The sequence below is a fragment of the Mastigoproctus giganteus genome, chromosome 7 (assembly GCF_048544385.1).
Source record: "Mastigoproctus giganteus isolate SK-2022 chromosome 7, ASM4854438v1, whole genome shotgun sequence".
NCBI lineage: Eukaryota > Metazoa > Arthropoda > Arachnida > Uropygi > Thelyphonidae > Mastigoproctus > Mastigoproctus giganteus.
The window spans coordinates 97963046-97983046 of record NC_143581.1 but is presented as its reverse complement, the minus strand read 5'-3'; the positions used below and the strand labels follow the sequence as shown (position 1 = coordinate 97983046).

The 20001-nt window shown below is 35.1% G+C and overlaps 1 protein-coding gene across 1 annotated transcript in view; it reads right to left on the bottom strand.

The window, feature by feature from the left end:
• Nprl3 (GATOR complex protein Nprl3) overlaps window positions 1-20001 on the bottom strand; it is a 425627-nt gene that overhangs the window by 360619 nt on the left and 45007 nt on the right. Inside the window, exon 2 of the mRNA XM_090377042.1 lies at window positions 11175-11229. Within this exon, the coding sequence (XP_090233168.1) occupies window positions 11175-11229 (55 nt within the window). The remainder of the gene's footprint in view (window positions 1-11174; window positions 11230-20001) is intronic.

Genomic DNA, 20001 nt, shown 5'->3' with positions numbered 1-20001 from the left:
GGTACTGAAATCTCATCCCTATGCACGAAAATTCTTTTAACAGCTATCACTCCTGTGGCTTTAGTTCAGAGCAAATTTCCTCCTCAGTGACCTCAAGGACACCCCTCAATGAATTTAGCTTCTGTGTGGTGTCATGGTAATCGGTATTCCTCCAATTGAAGTTGCTGCTCCAAGAAACTTCAGACTTCAGTTGGAGTTAGTATTAATATTAGTAGTGGCAAATGATACAATAAAGCAAGCTTATACAGCATCAGCCAAAAAAAAAAAAAAAAACCTTTCTATTTTACCTATCCATCCCCTCCAACAGTTTGTCTAATTCTTCCTTGAATTTATTTAAGCCATATACTTCCACAACATCAAATGGAAATTTGTTCCAGCAATCAACCACTCACTGGCTAAATACAAACTTCCATATATCTATTCTGCAATCATTCTTCCTCAATTGGAATTTATGGTTCTTCATGTGTGTAGACTGAGCAAGAGGAAGAATCCATCAGCATCAATCCATTCAAAGCTTTAAACACCTTAATCGGATCATCTAACAGGTGCCTAGCCTAGATGCTGTATTCGTAGAACTGGAGCATTTCTTGGTAAGAGCACCCCTTTATTCACCTCACAAATATCATTGCCCTTCTCTGTACCTGCACCATTACATCCATCCTAAAATGAGGCCTCCAGAACTGAAGATGAGGCCTGACAACAACGGAATTGTTGTCCTTATAACAACGGAATAATCACCTCTTTATCCCTGCTAGAAAAACTGCTGTATAACATTGACAAAACCCCACATGCTGTCCTGGCAACCTATCTACACTGAAAAAAAAAAAAAAAAAAAACACTTATTTACAAATCTTTAGGAATGTGTCTTGGCAAGTTATATGAATTTATGAGGAGAAATTAATGTTCAGTTAAGATCATTCTCATCAAGTAAAATACATTTAGTTAATGTGTGGTTTTCCAAGAGCACTTTGCATATATTAACCCAGGAGTTCCCAATCATGGGCCATGGCCCACTGGCAGCCACAGCATGTTTTCCAGGTGGGCCACAGAGACTGCCCAATTCTTGTCTTTTTTTCTTGACAGGCATATGGCCACACAATTTTTGAGTTGTACCTGACAAAGTTGGAAGAACACTGTATGACTTATGCAACTTGCAAGAGTCAATAAGTTGTTGACAACTTATTCACTTGTGTTTTGTGGCATGCTTGAGTCAGATGTATGTGTCACTCTCTCGTGTTTATCACCTTCCAAGACACTATTTCTAGGTAAGTTATCTTGTTTATATATTTCATGATAACAAGTTCTATAGTGAAGAACATGTATATGTTATAATATATATATATGTATATGTTATAATATATATATATATATATATATATGGTATAATATGGTGAAAAGAGACATAAATGGGATCATCCCTCAAGTAGCATTGATTCATTGCATGCTGATAAAAATTTAGGGGCCATGCTACTCAAACTATTCCTGGATCTGAAATTCGATCTAATGGCTATGATTATATGCCCATTTTTTCTATTCCTTGCATTTTTTTGTCTTGTTATTTTTTTTTTTTTCTTACATTTTTTATTTGCTGTTTCCTAGGTATTTCAAAGTTTTACTCCAGAAACCCTTCTGAAATCACAAAATGAGGATATGATGAGCAATACATAAAAAGTTTGGATTCACATCCTTCCATGATCGTGGAGAATTAAAGGGACAATGCATCCAGTGCCAGAAAGTTCTTGGAAATCAATCTTTGCACGCCCATCGAACTTGACGCTCCATTTAGAGAAGATGCATCCATGACATCAACATAAGGATGTAGACTACTTCAAGTGAATGGAAGAGAACGTGAAACACTTGGATCAAAGTGGAGCATTGCTTCAGCAAGACAAGCATCTTATGGAGGTTTCTTATGCCATCAGCTGACTCTCTCTGACGGCAGACAGAGAGAGTCTGATCAAGCCAAGTGCTCTGAAGATGGCTTGTATTCTGCGTGAAGCTGAAAAAAAGTTCAACAAAATTTCTTTATCAAATAATACAGTTCAAAGGAGCATTGTTGACTTGTCTAGTGACATAAAAGAACAGGTGGTTGCTGAAATCAAAGATGCTGCATTTGGATTGTCCTCAATTCAGTTGGATGAATCCACAGATGTTTCATCCTGTTCCCAGCTTCTTGTCTTCGTTCAGTATGTGAAGGGTGATTCCACCAAGGAAGAATTCTTATTCTGCCATTCTCTCAAAAGAAATACCAGAGCTGTGGATGTGATAGAAATAGTATTAGAGTTCTTTGACCGTAAGGGACTGAACTGGCACAATCTATGTGGAGTATGCATCGATGGCACCCCAGCTATGCTAGCAGCAAAAAGTGGCTTCCAAACGCTTGTTTGAGATCGATCTCCCGGCATCATTGATGTTCACTGTTTGATTCATCGGCAAGCTCTTGCTCCAAAAACCCTTTCATCTTATCTTCAGGATGTTCTTGAAGAAATCATCAAATTGTGAACTACGTGAAAAGCAGTGCTTTGAATTCCTGACTGTTCAAACAATTGTGCACAGAAATGGATTCAGAGCATAAGAACCTGCTCTACTACAGCAAGGTGCATTGGCTATCAAAAGGCAATGTTGTAGTACGAGTGTTTGAACTCCAGGAAGAGTTGCAGAGTTTCCGACAGATGCAAGAAAAGCACAAACTTGAAGCTTCCTTCCATAAAAAGCAGTGGGTCCTTCGCTGTGCATACCGTGTGGATATTTTTGATAAACTGAACAGACTGGATCTAAAGCTGCAAGGAAAGGGAACAACTATCATTCAGTTCATTGAAACTCTTAGTGCATTTATACAGAAGCTTGAAAACTGGAAACGAAAGGCTGAGGAAGGGAACCTTGCCATGTTCAAATCTCTTTCAGCAGTCACTATAAATGATCATTGGATCCTGGCATTGCAAAGGATGTTGTGACACACCTCAGCTGTCTCTAAAAAGAATTTTGCAGTACTTTCCAGAAATTGGGAGAGAAGGACTGGCACTCATGAAGAATCCTTTTCTTGCTAAAGTCAGTGACATCCAGGATGACCTGCAAGATGAACTTCAAAATGAGTCTGGATGCAGAGATGTTTTTGAAGCTACCCCAACAATGCATGGGAAAATGATGGGAAGCTACTCCAACGTTGCAAAGGAATGCCCCCGGAAGCTCCTGCCCTTTGCAACAACTTATCTTTGTGAATCAGCCCTCTCAACATCAGTGCAGCTGAAGACAAAGGCTCGGAACCACTTGAACGTGAGGAAGATCTTAGATGTGCACTTTCTACAATAGAACCTAGGATTGGGAAACTGGTGAAGAAAATTCAGGAGAACATTTCTCATTACAGTAGCTTCAGCTTAAATTGGTTTGAGTTTTTTGGCAGATGCCTGCAATGTTTTGTTTTCACATAGAAATTGTTCAAATGAGAAACAGTGTTCCATTAAATACTTTTAAACTGAACTAAGTTGTGGCTGTTATTCACATTTCTTTGGTTTCAAAATATTGCTCAGCTATGATCCCCACTAGGCCATGACATATCAGGCCAAAGGCCAGTTGGGCCACATAACGAAAAAAAGTTGGGAAACACTGTATTAAGCAAACATTAGGTGTATATGTGTACATTAGACGCGTGCACACATACACAAAATTATTACGTGTATGTGTAAAACTATCAAGGTTCTGGCAAGGTGTTTAGACATAAAAATGTTCCACTGAAATTTCCCTGCCAGGTTAATAACAACACTGTAATCATCCTTTCAAACAACTGAATAACAATATAACAAAAATAATAATAATAATTAAAAAAAAAAAACAGTAAATTAATTTCTTCAAAGTTTAATGTTTAGAATATTAATGTCTTCAACAGGATAAAACAACTAATGCATGACATGAAACAGGCCATTCTCAACAAGTAACAAAAACTCTCTCATTCACACACACTGATCAATAATAAGAATTAACAGGACTTAGTAGCAGAGTTTATCTTCAAAAGAAAATTCTTCCTTCTTCCTGTAAATTACAAATAACTTTTTTTTTTTCATTTCAAGAATAATTAATGGCTGTGTACTTATGTATGTACATAACATTAGAAGACAGTTTTTAAACCCTTATTTGTAAGAATACTTTTTTTTTTTTTTCAGTAGGAGAGACAGCCTTATTCCTATGCCTTATTCTCGTCCATAAGAAGGAAATCATTACAACAAAATAAAAACAACCTTGTGCATATTCCAAACATAAACAGAAACCAAAATCTCCTTTTATACAAAAATTATGAACACCAATTATTATGTCTACTATTATTTTAACATAACAGTATTTGCAGATACTTCTCAACAAGTATCTAGTTTCTAAAAATTCTAACTCTCCTTTCTTAACATTAAAATTTCCCAAATGATAGCTGTAATATTGTAAACATAAAATCTAAGGCATTGTATCCAGGTTACATGGGTGGGCAGTGCAATGCTGAGGCAGTTTGGTGTGACATAAGCACTGGGAAAGCAAAAATGAGTACAGGTAACTCCCGCTTAATGCTCATCATTTGTTCCGGAAAAACAGCGCTAAGTGAGCGCCGCATTCCCATAAAGTAACATATGTATTTGTGAGTTGCAGTTGGTGCCATAGGATATTTCCTAATCAATAATAAACGGTAGTGAAAAGATGCCCAAATGTCGGTCAAAATATTTAATATTCAAATATTTGTACATATAAGATATTCTGCATGCATACATACATATATAATTATGTGGTAACTACTTGCGTATCAAAAGTAAACTTAAAATTCCAATTAAAATAATGAATTTAATTGATGAATTTAATCATGAGAAATGTGTGGATTTTGAGTTGAACTTTGACCCTCTTCCAAATAAACTAAAAGGGGTATTAATTTTAAATCCCACGCAGCGTTACCACCCAACAATAAAGTCAATCGATCTTTCGCTGCTTTGAAACTTGGCATGTTTTTTCTTGTTTTAATATGAAACTTCTTTTAGGCATTCATTTCCACAAAAGTCCTGCTTCATCTATGTTAAAAACTTGTTGAGAAGTATAACACATAATACCCCTCTTCAACAAGTTCTTTTTTGAAAGTTTCAGCTCCTTGATCTGCACTAGCGGCTTCTCCCTGGATTTTAAATCTATTCTACCAGCCCTTACCAGTTTTAAATGGTTCCACTTTTTTTTTAGGCAAGTTTTCTTCAGATAATCATATTGGCTAATCTCTCTCTCTCTCTCTCTCTCTCTCTCTCTTTTTTTTTTTTTTTAATATTTAACTTAACTGAATTCTGCATTGGAATATTATCTTCAGTAAAATTAAAGTCTTTCCATTTCAATCCTAATAGCCGGCCTAGTCCTAGTTGCTTGCAGTGGAACAGCTATCCTTCCCGCTGCTAAAATTAATTCTTTATTTTTTTATAATTGTTCTTACAGTTAAAGTTGCAAGTCCTAAATTATGGCACACATCCGCTTGTCGTTGACCGGAATCGATTCGCTTCAAAACGTCTAATTTAATTTTCAAATTCACTCTTTTTTCTTACATATATAGTCTTTGTACTGCACCCAGACGTCATTGCTTTTTCATTCCTATCAGTCATTATTAGCTCTTCAAAAATGTAATTGCGTTGGTTGCATTAATTATGATACAATGTTCAAGTAAACTGTCCGTTACACACGATGTCTAATACTGTACTGAGTGATGACTAGACTTCGGATAAATGCATATAACGCAAATATTACAAGCAATATACTTGATCATTTTTTAAAATGTTGATCTTGGAACTACGTAACAAGTCACTGTACTGTAATTAAATTAGCGTGTGAGAAAATTTCACCGAGCGTGGGAAAATTTCGCAAATCGGAGTGGGAAACGTTTTAATGCTGTTTTGCTATTCATTTTCAAGCTATCGACTCCATCAAATGAAACGATTTCATTAAATATGCCAAAAATACAATCTGTAAAAGAGCGTTATAGTGATCTGTGAGAGCGTTATAGTCAGATACGGGTTATAATATAAGAACAGCGTTATAGCGAATCTGCGTAAAGCGAACTGCGTTATAACGGGGCCTGCTGCATTAACAAACAGGCCTTGAGCACTGGGCTGCATATCACTATATAACTTCTGGTAATGGCCACAGACTGGTTTAAGTTAAACTTTATTAAAATAAATAAATGGATGCATACATAAATAAAGTACTAAAACAGATATAAAATGAAAGTGTTAAAAGTGATAAAATACATAAAAGCGTTAAAAAATATAAGTAAAAAGCAATAAAATAGAAGCTTTCAGGGCAAGGTGTACGTTCATCAGCTAAGTCAGTGTACTGAATATATACATATATACATTGGGTAAAATAACAGAAAACGGCTGGGAATAATCATAAATCACAACTCTGGTGCCGGTAACACAGCATTACACATGCATAAGAAACGCCAGTGCTCATCGCACTGTAGTATGACAGATTCCATAATGCAGTGTATGTGAACTCCCCTATTAGGATTCATAGTACTGTTACAGCTGACTATGTGGAGTGCTTCAAGCCACAAGTGCTGGCAGTAATCACGTGAATAGTAGATGGTTTCAATGTCGCATTGGGGATCAACTTTGAACGCTCTACTGTTGCTGAACATTATCGGACCGAGCAGCATAACCTCATAATTATATCTGTTTCAAAACAAATCTTGAAGAATTCCAATTGCGTGCTTTTCGGCAGAAAAATTTCCATGAATTCTTATTAGACCAAGATTTAATGAACCTTTTTGTAATATATGTGCAGGTTCATATATCCTCAGTTTCTATTATTGTCCATTCATCTATGGAATGCTCATTTTTACATTTTAAAGCTAAAAATTTTTCGATATAGACTTTATGTAGTTTTTCATAAATAAAATTAAATGCTCAAGGCATAATATATTATGAGTTTAAAATACATTAGAAAATATCGGTGTAAATACACCATAGTGAACTCAATGAAAAACTACATAAGTATTGTAAAGGCATCGATTTAATTGTATCTCATATTGTGACTACCTTTTAAACTCATAATATATTATGCCTTGGGCATTTCAATTTTATTTAAGTATTATCTTGCACACCTTTTGGCAACTCTCATATTGTGGAAATAACTTCACAACTGGGCTGGCATGACTACAACACCAGAATATCTGCCCACCCACCGATGACAGGCCAATAAACCTTGAAACTGTGCCATCTGGGTGGTGGTGCCCACTGAGAATAAGTAACAATAGTCGTATCTATTAGTGAAGTGTTACTTATTCGAGGTAGTGCAATACATGGTAACTCATTGTGATGGTAGTCATAACATGAGATACAATTAAATCGATGCCTTCTACACTACTTATGTAGTTTTTGTAGTTTTTCGTTATGAGTTCACTATGGTGTATTTACACCAATATTTTATAGTGTAGTTTTTCATAATACTTATATATTAGTGTTATAATAGAAGATGAATTTGGTAGTTATAAGCCTCTTTTAGAAAAACTTTTTCAAATAAAATCCCTCTTTAGATAGTATTAATAGAAATCCCATCTACAGGCACTCCCTGGCTTACGTAATACTTGACTTATGGAAATTCGACTCTATGTAAGTTTTTGCCAGCCGGTGCAAACTTAAAAAATGGTGGAAACATATTTTGCATCCCATAGAAACAAATGGAAATATAGTGAAAATATCATAATTTAACCCAATAACACATTGTTTTTTTTTTGTTTTTTTTTTGCTATTTCGTTCCAAGACCTTGGAAGTTGAAATTTTCACTATATAACTAAGTAGTTTTTCTAAGATCCAAATATATGATATCAAAGTTATTCTTTGCATCCAGTTCCTTTGTGACTACATCATAGTATCCAATCAAATTAGTCAGACAAGACTTCCCCTTAACAAACCCATGCTGTGTCCGAGTGTCAGCTATAAGTGAAGTCTTGTCTAGATGATCCTGCAATGCTTCTTTATCCAGTGCCTCCATTAATTTCCCTGGAACAGAAGTTAAACTAACAGGTCTGTAATTACCTGTGTCTCCCTTTGATCCTCCTTTGTGGATTGGGGTCACATTTGCACATCTCCAGTCCATGGGTACCTCCCCTGAGTCAAGGGAAGCTCTCATAATTATGGCTAAGGGTTTGCTTCCTTCCGTTGCCGCCTCCTTGAATATAACTGGATAGATTCCATCCACCCCAAGTGCCTTTCTTCTGTTTATCTTCAACAATTTCTCCTCCACTTTACTCTCAGTTATTACAAGATTATCTAGCTTACTGCCAGAGTTGAATACACCTCTGGCATTCCCCTCCCTGAATAACTCCTCATGAGTGAATGTCGATGCAAAATATTCATTCAGTTTGTTAGATACCTGAGCAGGATCATCAACAGTTGAACCATCGATATCAAGTGGACCAATCTGATTCATCCCCTTCTTTCTAGAGTTTACATAAGTAAAGAACTCATTGCTGTTTTTCTTTGCATCCTTTGCCTAGGATTTCTCATAATCTGCCTTCACCTGCCTAACCTCCTTTGTAACTTGGTTACAGACCTTATATCTATCATAGGCTTCTAAGACCCCACATGTTAATTTATATGTATCCCATGCATTTTTCTTCTCTGTCACATGTTAATTTATATGTATCCCATGCATTTTTCTTCTCTGTCACATGTTAATTTATATGTATCCCATGTTTCTTCTCTGTCACATGTTAATTTATATGTATCCCATGTTTCTTCTCTGTCACATGTTAATTTATATGTATCCCATGTTTCTTCTCTGTCACATGTCTAATTAGTTCATCTGACATCCATTTAGGCCTAAATCATGAACAATATTTCTTAGTTGGTATGAAAATCCTAGTAGCTACCAAGATTAATTCTGTGAATGCTTCCCATTTTGAATTTGCTGTTGGTAACATCATCAGTTGGTTCCACCGTATAGAATTTAAATACTGTCTCAGACTACCTAAGTCACCTTTACGAAAGCAAAAACCCTTCCCTTGATGGTAGATACCTCTTTGAGTAAATTCCACTTCACCACACTATGATCACTGCCGCCTAGTGGTGTCTTTATCTGCAGATTCTTGATGCATAAAGAATCACTACTGATAATCAGATCAAGAGTATTACTTCCTCTAGTTGCCTCCCGAACATGCTGCTATAGAAAACAATCGTCCAATAAATCCACAAAACCTTGCTAGTGTGTGAGCGACCAACCCACAAATTCCAGTCAATATTAGGGAAATTAAAATCCTCCATTATAAGACACTCCAATTTACTGGCCCACTATTTCTCTGCACAATTGCTCATTATACTCATCAGATTCATTAGGCCTATAACACACACCTAATCTCATTTTTCCTTTCCCAGTCCTTATGTCACACCAAACAGACTCAACATTGCATTGTCCACCAACATCAATTGGATGCACTTCCTTAGATTTTATGTGTTTCTTAACTAACAGCATAACCCCTCCTCCCTTCCTGTCCTGTCTATCCTTTCTGTAGACATTGTACTCCCCAAATTTCAGTTCTGCACTGCTTATGTCTGTGTGACAACATGTGTCTCATATCCCAAGAATATCTGCCTTTGATGTCTTGACTAGCACTTCAAGCTCATCGAATTTATTAACTATACTCCTAGCATTGGTGCACATGCAAGTATACATGCACCTGTCTCTACTCTTAGTTACTCTAAGACAGCCCATGTATTTACTTGTTCCACTATGACTCCCAGCAGTTCTGGAAATTCCCATTGCCTTGCTTTCCAGGCTGCTGCTCAAATGCATTTCAATAGAAGTAGTGCAAGAATCACTTTTACCTCTGCCAGCGGCTACTGTTAATCTATTAGGCCATGTATCCATATCAGTATAGATAGTACATCTCTACAAGTCCAGTCCACGCTGGTCCAGCACTTTGTCCAGAATGACTCTTGGACAAACCTACAACCACTGGCTTGTATGGAGCTGTTGCCTCCCTGCATTGTAGGAGCTCGTGACCGAGCTAATATACGGAATTTATTAAAGCACACTTATACAGCATCAGCCAAAAAAAAAACCTTCCCATTTCACCCATCCATTCACTCCTAAAGTTGGTCTAGCTCTACCTTGAATTTATTTAAACTATCAACTTTCACAACAACAGATGGAAGTTTGTTCCAGAAATCGACCACCCACTCGCTAAAGGCAAATTTCCGTACATCTATTCTGCAACTGTCTTTCCTCAATTATGCCTCTGCAAGAGTAAGAATTCCATCAGCACTGAGCTTGCTCAAATGATTCAAGGCCTTATACACCTCAATCAGATCACCTCACAGGTGCCTAATCTCCATATGCTGCAATTTGCAGAACTTAAGCCTTTCTTGGTAAGAGCAAGCCTTTGTTCGTCTCACCGATTTCATTGCCCCCTTCTCTGTACTCGTTCCAGGAGCTCTACATCCTTCTGAAAATGAAGCCTACAGGCTTGTATGCAATACTCAAGATGTAAACTGAGCATCACTTTATACAAAGGAATAATCACCTCCTTATCCGTGCTAGTAAAATTCCTGTATATCATTGACAAGACCCCATGGGCTGTTCTGGCAGCCTGCCTGCACTGCTCAGAAAACTTCATACCTGGCTGAACAAAAACTCCCAGGTCTCTGTCATTTTCCACTCTCCTGAGTGTTGTACCACATAGTTGATACATTAATTGGGATTAATGTATCATACGCAATACTTAGTAGAGCACATACCATTGTATGCATTAGCGCAGCAAACATGTTAATCCAGTCCCAACTGTCACTAAAATAATGCACGTTATTTGGCAACCAAAGAGTCATAGTCCTATGAAGGAAAAGAGCACCTATTCATGTTTGTGTTGTTTGCAGTGATAATGCCATTTCAAAGATTTGTGATTATTGCTTTGACTCTTGACAAAAAAAAAAGTTTTAAATGAAATCTGCTAGTTGCTTTACATCTCATTAGCCATCTTCCAATTGTACAAGCAAATTTTATTAATTTAAAAGCTATAATAACTTTTAATATATACTTCAAAAACAATTTTTTTTTTATTAAAAAATTTAAAGTTTCTGGTTTCCAAATTTTGGGAATCACACTGAAGTTAATTAAAATAATACACCAGCAGTTTAATGTAATGCAAAAGAAGATGAATTGAAAGTGATTATTACCTTGATGGTGTAAGAATATCTTCATTAATAAGAGCATATGGATTTTTTCTCTGATCTGCATAAGAAAAGATACACATTACACAATTCTTAAATTTCAGGACTATGGTCTTATATTTTAAAACAGATGTGCAGGAACACCTCCCCATCTGGTTAGCACGTGTTCAATACGAAGCACACAATTGGCTCTGTATGCATGCAATGAACCTAATGCATTTTAGGCTCATTGCATGTGTGTAAAGAAGTGTGATAGGTATAAAAAGTTAGGTTGAATGATTAAAAACTTTCATCTCGATTAATCTTTTGATTAAATTAATCGAGTTAATCTTAAATTAGAAGTCGTAGATAATCCTGATTTATAACAAAAACTGAGCATTAAAAACTACTAACAATCAGTAATATACTGTATGAATAATTACCAAAATAAAGCAGTCTTTATTTAAAATAAAATAGTAAAATAAAACTAGAAATTAAATATTTATTAGGAACTTTAGTCCTAAGATAATTAAAAATATTATTCATTTTCTCCATTTAGCCAGTTATTGAGACAAATAATTTGATTTAAGTTTGTAGCAATGAGCGAAGCCTGCTTTTTATCAAGTATACGTTTAGCAAGAAAAAGTCTCTTGCAGGGCATAATAGTTGCAGGTGATTCCAGATATTTTAATGAAATACAGGGTGTGTAATCCACCAGTGTAGTGGAGAAGCATTCTGCTCAGTGTCAGACTTAGATTCATAACGTTCGATTGCAATGTGCACATTAGATTCAGCCATTTCAGTCTAATCATCCGGATGAAAAATCAAATAGCAACTTGACTTTCTTTGATAGAATTTCGTCACATACAACATCACTTACTCGAACTTCAACAGCTTTAAGATCCTTAAGTTTTCTTTCAATAATTAACCATATGCTGTTTCTCTCTTGTTTCTCTCTGCAAGCACTTCAACTTTTTAAATCTGGGATCTAAAGCTAAAGCAATCTTCAGCCATTCTTGATTGCGTCTCTCCATGTCATCACAGAAAGTAGTTTTAGATCTTACGACATAAGCAGGATCATCCTCTGATATTTCCATGTTTTTTAACAAATACATAAAGTATGGAAGAGAAATTGAACATGATACACACTTAGCTCTGCCCAATATCTCTGTTGCTATTTTGCATGGTTCCAGCAGAGATTTCAAAACATGAACTTTTTCCATTCACCTTCATTAGGTAATGACAAGTTGTGTTTTTGACTACATAGTAACAGTCCCCACTGAATCTTTTTGCTTCAAGGAGCAGTCCAACATATTAAATGAGTTCCATCTAATAGCAATATCCTGGATCGGTGTTTCTGGAAGCAGGTGGCATTAAATCAAGTCTTGTTTCAACTCATTAAAGTTGGCAGGACTGTATTTAAAATGACCCACAATTTTATATTTGATAACAGCTTTTAAACCAGCTTGGCCAAACCTTTCTCTATTAACAACTGTATAGCATGTGAAACGTGGTAGCAATTCAAATGACTAATGGCATTTATTATATTAAAAGCATTATCTGTTCCTGTTGTTCTTACTTTTGTTGATAAGTGCCAATCATTAATTACACTATTTATATTCTGTGATATGGTTTCCATGTAAACAAAAGCTTGAAAAGTCACTGACTATCAAAAAAATGAGCTATTATATCAAGATGTTATTGCCAACAAAAGTTATAGCAAGATAACATTTTTTTGAAACACTTGTCCAATAGTCAGTTGTCAAAGAAACATTCACAGCACTTTGGAGCAACTGATTGATTTTTGATTTTTTGAATTCGTAGAGCATATTGAACCTTGCTACAATTGTTGAAAGTGATGATAAAATATATGCTTCATTACCTGAAACAACGAATAATTTTTTGCAAACCAGTATCCTTAATAATACTAATTGGACAACAGTTTTGCACAACCCATTTGGCAATGGAGTTGGTTAACCTATCGTATTGAACTTGATCCACTGATTTCCATTTTTAATGCATGTCATCCAAAGTTTTCTGGCACATTTCAGCTCTACTAACACTGGTTTGAAGTTCCAACTACCCCAAACATGTCTATTTTGCAAATGATATTGAAACATTGATATACTGTGATGATACTTAAAATGTTTACCACAATATTTACAAACCAGAGTTTTGTTGTCAATAAATATAAACTGATAACTGACCATTTAAAACACCTTTTTTGTTTTTGTTCATGATGGTACAAAAATAAAAAAAATAAAAAATGTAATAACAAGAATGATTGCTTTATACAATGTGTTTTGAGTTACAGTTGCCAATCTTTTGTCGGTAAAAGTGAACACAACAGTGCTCATGGGAACAAATAACCCAAGGATGTGGATATGTAAGGTTCTGACAACTCGCAGTGGTAGTCATTTTGATGCCTGAAGCAGAAGGTTTTGGCACTGTTACAGGCACTAACAATAGTGAAAACAAAATTTTTATAGTTCAGTAAATTGAAAAGTTCAACTAAAAAATACAGCCCCATGCAACAACTGAAGTATTTTATACCATTGTGCAGATGAATTATTTAAAGATTATTTATTATATATATATATGCTTACCAACTAAACTGCACAACCGAAACAGTAGTGCCTCTAAAAAAGAACATTCATTGGTAATCTTTATTTGCTCCAACACAAAGTTTAATTTAGCAAGCATCACTGCTTTCGATATAAAAATATCAAAATCAAGATTGATCCGATAAAAATTAACTCTTCCACTACTGCGTAGATTTCCACTTCTCACAAAAAACAGCTGATGTTTCTCCGCTATATTTCAGTCCCGGATGCACTCAAAGTTAGGTTAATTTTAATCATACAATTAAAAATTTTAATCATTGTTAAAATGAATGTATTAATCACTTAGTTAAGGAGATTAATCAACATCCCTAATAAAAAGCGTAAACACACCTTTTGATAATTTAATTATACCTTTTAACTTCTTTGGTGGTGTTATTTCTTTCACTTTTCACTTCAGCCTTTATTTTAACTACTAACCTTTTACCTAAGTTCAGTAAAAAGGGCACAACAATTCTGTATAATTTTCTTTACTTATAAATAAGCCTACACATTTTTTTTGATTATGGGATTTTATTATTGACATATAATTAATTTAATGTTGAAAGGACACAATTAAGAATGTCATCACTACATGGTAGTGGTGACATTCCTACATAATGCATATGAATTTTTTTTTTTTTTTTAATTGTTTAGCCAACCACTAATGAAAAGAGAAACTAAAAACAACAAAAGTGCCATATAAATTACTATTCTTGCAGTGGAATAATTTATACTTCGGTGAAATTATAAGAACACTAAGTATTGAAAGCACTGGCTCCAAAAATGTAGTATAAAAGAAGTATCGGTTCAAAATCTTTATAATCTTTACTGAAAGATTATAATTACTATATTTCAAATAAGTGACTGCTCTATAACAAAGAGATTCTACTTCCAAATTCTGTTTTGGGAATGGATATTTCATAAAATATTTATGAAACAGTGAAATCCTTAAAACAACCTCTATAATGGATATCACAGTATTTACAGTACACAATTAGAATCTCCTATAATAAATTATCAGGTGACACAGTTGCCTACAATAAATATAACCTGGTCTGCAATAGAATGCAGAGGAGGTTAGATAAGATGAGGCAGTTTATGAAAAGTCCTTGGCAAAGAATACAAAGAAAAACAGCAAAGATGTCTTCAGTTACTTAAACACTAGGAAGGGGGGATGAATCACAATGGTCTGCTAAATATCAATGATTTAAAAATTGATCATATCTTGCTCAGGCTGCTGATGAACTGAATAGGTTTGTTGCATCTAATTCACATATGAGGAATTTTTTTACTAATGCCAGAAGTGCATCAATTTCTAACAGTGAGCTAAGCCATTTTGGGATAATTGAGAGGAAAGAAGAGAAATTATTGAAGCTAAACATAAAAGAGAGATGCCTAAGGTAGATGAGATATATCCAGTTATATTAAGGCAGGCAAAAAAACCTTCAGCCATAATTACAAGAGCATCCTAAGTGAAGATCCCAGTGGACTGAAGATGTGCAAATGTATTCCCAATCCACAAAGGAAAATGAAACAGTGACATGAGTAATTAGAAAACATCCCTTGAGCACTGGGTTGCATATCACTATATTGTTTCTAGTAACAACTGACAGAGTGGCTTAAGTCAAACTTTATTAAAATAAATAAATAGATATATGCATAAATAAAGTACTAAAACAGATATAATAAAAGCATTAAAATATACATAAGTAAAAAGCAATAAAATAAAAGCTTTCAGAGCCAGGAGTCCCTTCATCAGTGTCAGTGTATGGTGTACTGAGTATATATATATACATTGGGTAAAATAACAGACAATGACTGGGCATGATCATAAATCACAACTCCGGTGCCGGTAACACTGTATTACACATGCGTAAGGAATGCCAGCACTCATTGCACTGTAGTGTGGCACACTCCACAATGGGATGTATGTAAATTCCTCAATTATGATTGGCGGGGCCAATCGTAATTGGGGAATTAGGAGCCCCTGTTCGCGGGGCTCCTAAATTTTGGAGCCCCGCGAACAGGGCTCCAAAACTTTGGCAACCAACATGCAAATTTTTTGGATTTAAGTATTACTTTAAATAGTCCTCCTCTTCGTCATAATTTGGAACTATTTGACAAAAGAAGCGAATTTAATTTTAATATTATCTATTTAACAAATTGGAACTCGAACATTTCGATTAAGGTTCATAAAAATATTATCTGCACACAGATTATCCGTTTAGCTAATATTAGTAGCAATCAATCACTTTTTATATATATATATATATATATATATATATATATATATATAAAATCAGCATGTACACTGGCTAACCGATGAAGGGACACCTCACCTAAAAGCTTCTATTTTATTTCTTTTTACTTATATTTTAACGCTTTTATATATTTTAATGCTTTTATATCTGTTTTAGTACTTTATTTATCGACTTAAGTACTTCATTGGTTTTTTTCCATGTAAGTGCATTTTGTGTGCAAGTCCAACTTCAGTCTTATAGATACTAAATACATGTACAGTACAGTACAACTCAGCGAGATACCTCCAACGAACTTCACCAGGCCACATGTACGGTATTGTACAATTTGTAATCAATTTGTTGAGAATGAAAAAACACAATGAATAATAATGTAGAGTATTTATATATTTATTCAAAAGTAATTTAATCTAATACCTGTAAAGAGCACTGTATAGTGTCTGAACATAATATAATATAATATACAAGAATAAAAATAAACAAGAGGGCGGTTTCTTGGGTTCCAAAATTTAAAACAGTAAAAAAGATAAGCAATCAATTACACACGCAAATTGGAACTAACACGATATGTACAAGTGAGATACAGAGTAACAAGTTTACAAAGCTTAAAAAATAGGAATGAAGAGAAAATTAGCCAGGTGGGAAGGAGCAGCAGTGCGTAGCACACGCTTCTTAATTAGACAGGGGTTTGAGCCCATCACCACCAAATACGGAGGATGGAGAAAGGTCAGGGAATGACCACCGCATATCCCGGGGCAATATGGCCTTAGTTGCTAATGCTCCTAAAAACCAAATAACAAACAATAACAAACAAAACGAAGAGAAAATTAAGAAAATTTATTTATGTTTTTCATGTGATTGAAGATTTCAGTTGAGGGGGGAACCATCATCATCAGGCCATTTTCAATCCACTGCAGGATGAAGGCCTCTCCAGCAACTTTCCAGTTCCTTCTGTTTTGAGCACTGGCCATCCATTTACTACCCAAAAATTCATGAATTTCATTTATCCATTTCTGCCTTTGTCTTCCAGGTTTTCTTCTAGCTCCTCTTCGGTACCATTCTGTTATTTTCTTAGTCCATCTGTCATCATGTCTTCGAGCTATGTGTCCTGCCCAAGGCCATTTTAGTTCTTTAGTTTTGATAAGAATGTCCTTTACTTGAGTTTGCTGCATAATCAATGTGTTTCTCTTCTTTTCTAACATTCTGATTCCCAATATAATTTGTTCCATTCTTCGCTGTGTAGTTCTTAGCTTCTCTTCCATTCTTTTGGTGAGTGCCCAAGTTTCACTTCCATAAGTCATGGTGGGGAATATACATTAGTTCATTATTTTACATTTCAGACAAATTGGGATATTGCTCTTCAGTATGTGACTATATTTCCTGAATGCTATCCATCCAAAATTTATTCTTCTCTTGACTTCCAGCCATTTATCATTATTACAGCTAATAACATGTCCCAGATAAATATATGACTCCACCTTTTCAATTACTGCTCCTTCAATCATTATTATCCTTTCTGTGGCATACTTGTTCATCATTACTTTTGCTTTAGCCATATTCATCTTTAGTCCAAAATCCTTACTAATTGTGCATAACTGATTAAGATTTTCCTCTAATTCTTTGGGATCGTGGCTTATGACCACAATGTCATCTGCAAATCGTAAATGGTTTAGGTACTCTCCGTTCACATTGACTCCTTTCTGCGACCAGTCTAATCTTCTGAAAGCTTCCTCAAGGGCAGCAGTAAACAGCTTCGGAGATATGGTATCTCCTTGTCGAACTCCTTTCTCGATTTTAAATTTCCTACTGTCTTTGTCTAGTCTAATAAAGGAGGTAGCATTCCCATATATTTTCTTCAAAATCATAATATATGGGGTATCTATGCCTTGTCTTTCCAGTGCCCGAAACATTGCCTTATGCTGTATGGATTCAAATTCCTTTTCATAATCCACAAATGCCAGGCATAATGGTTTTTTTATATTCATTTGCTTTCTCCATTAGCTGTGATATTACGTGAAGGTGATCCATAATTGAGAATCCTGTCCTAAAGCCAGCTTGCTCTTTCAGTTGATTCTCGTCAAGTATTCTTTCTAATCTGTTAGTAATAACCCTTGTGAACAACCTGTAGATGTGGGATAACAAGCCAATTGGTCTATAATTTCCAATTTCTGATTTATCTCCTTTCTTATGCAGCAAAACTATGATTGCATTATTCCACTGCTTAGGCATCACACCTTTTCTAATGCACTTTGTGAAGAGCCTTTCCACTTTTTGTGTTATGTCTCTTCCTCCCAATTTTAACAACTCTACAGTAACTTCATCTTCCCCCGGGGCTTTCTGATTCTTCATTTTCTTCAATGCATGTTCTACCTCATCAGGAAGAATATCGGGTATGTTGTATGTGTTGCTACTTTGCAATCCATGTTCCCCACTGCTGGAATCATTCCCTCGCTCCTTGTATAATTCTCTATAGTAGTCTTCTGCTATTTGAATCATGACTTCTCTGCTGTTTATAAGTACACCATCGCTATTTTTCAGTTTCATTTGTCTTTCTGTATTACTGCTCATGGCTGCTGATTTAAATCCTTTGTTTTCCCTTAATGCTTCGGAAAAACATCGCCAAGTTTCTTTTCATAAATTAGCTTGAATATATCACCGCATGAGTCTGGCTTAGTCTGTAAGTAGGATTTTAACTGAATGCATTCATTGACTAAATGTTCGTCTATGTCATCCGAATAATATACAACAACATTACGTGCACTTTCCCAAGTCAATATTTTCGATATTAATGTCTTGATCCATTAAAAATTTGAATCTTTTGCTAAATTCCCATAGACATGGCCTCTTCTGTATAAATCCATAATCATCTTATCTAATGCAACGTTTAGCGTATCCAGTTTAAATTTTTCTGCTTCACTTAGCGAAACTTTCTCTGTAGATTTATCCGAAAATTTTGAAGTAATAAGTCTCTTTTTTAAATCACTGTATTCTTTTTCCACACTAGTACTTAATTTTTTGGCTGTCTCCTTGTATTTGTTTAGTTTCTGATCTGATTGTTCTCGTATGTTGCTCACAAATGCTTCTAATGACATAATTAATTTCTCACCTTCACATATGTCTAAGCCTGGGGTCTGCACTTTTTTGTTAACTAAATCTCTGTAAAATTTCTTCCCAAAAAGGTTTAAAAAAATGCGATTTCAAGTTTCGCCAAATTATTATATAAATTCCGTGCATCTCCTCGAAAATCAAGTTTCTCATCCATATTGTCACTAAACGTTTTTAATATGTTCATGATATCACCGTAACTATTTTTTAAAGCTCTAACAGCATCATAGCGACAAGACCATCTAGTCTGGCTTAAACTTTTTATCGAAAATTTTAGTTTTGTTTCACGATTTAGAAGCTCCCACTTACACGTAGTTGCAGAAAAGAAAACGTATTTGTTGCACTACTCCAAAAAAGTTCACAATTTGAGTTGCAACTTTAACCACTTCCCCACCAACTAGATTTAGGGAATGCGCAGCACACGGCACATAATCAGCATATTTATTTTTTTGTTTGAGATGTGCTTCCAAGCCATTGTATGTATCCACTGGACATATTTGCAGCGTTGTCAAAAGACTGTCCTCTACAATTATCCAGTGGCAGTCCATTTTTTTTCTAGAAATTCTTGTAAGGAATTGAATAAAGATAAGCCACTGTGACTACTAATTTTGGTGAAAGATACACATCGTTCATACACTTTTCCCTCAAAACAATATCGTACTATAATAGCTAGTTGGTCATTGTGGGACAAATCTGGTGTCAAGTCCATCACAATTGAGTAGTACTTTGCATCGTCACTATTTATTTCAGCTATAATTCTTTTTATTACTTGTTTTCCCATAATTTCTATCATTTGTTCATAAACTGTTTTTGATAAGTATGAAGTGAAAGGCTTTGGTCGCAGTTCTCTTTGTTGGATATGTTCGCGCATGAATGGATCGAACTCTG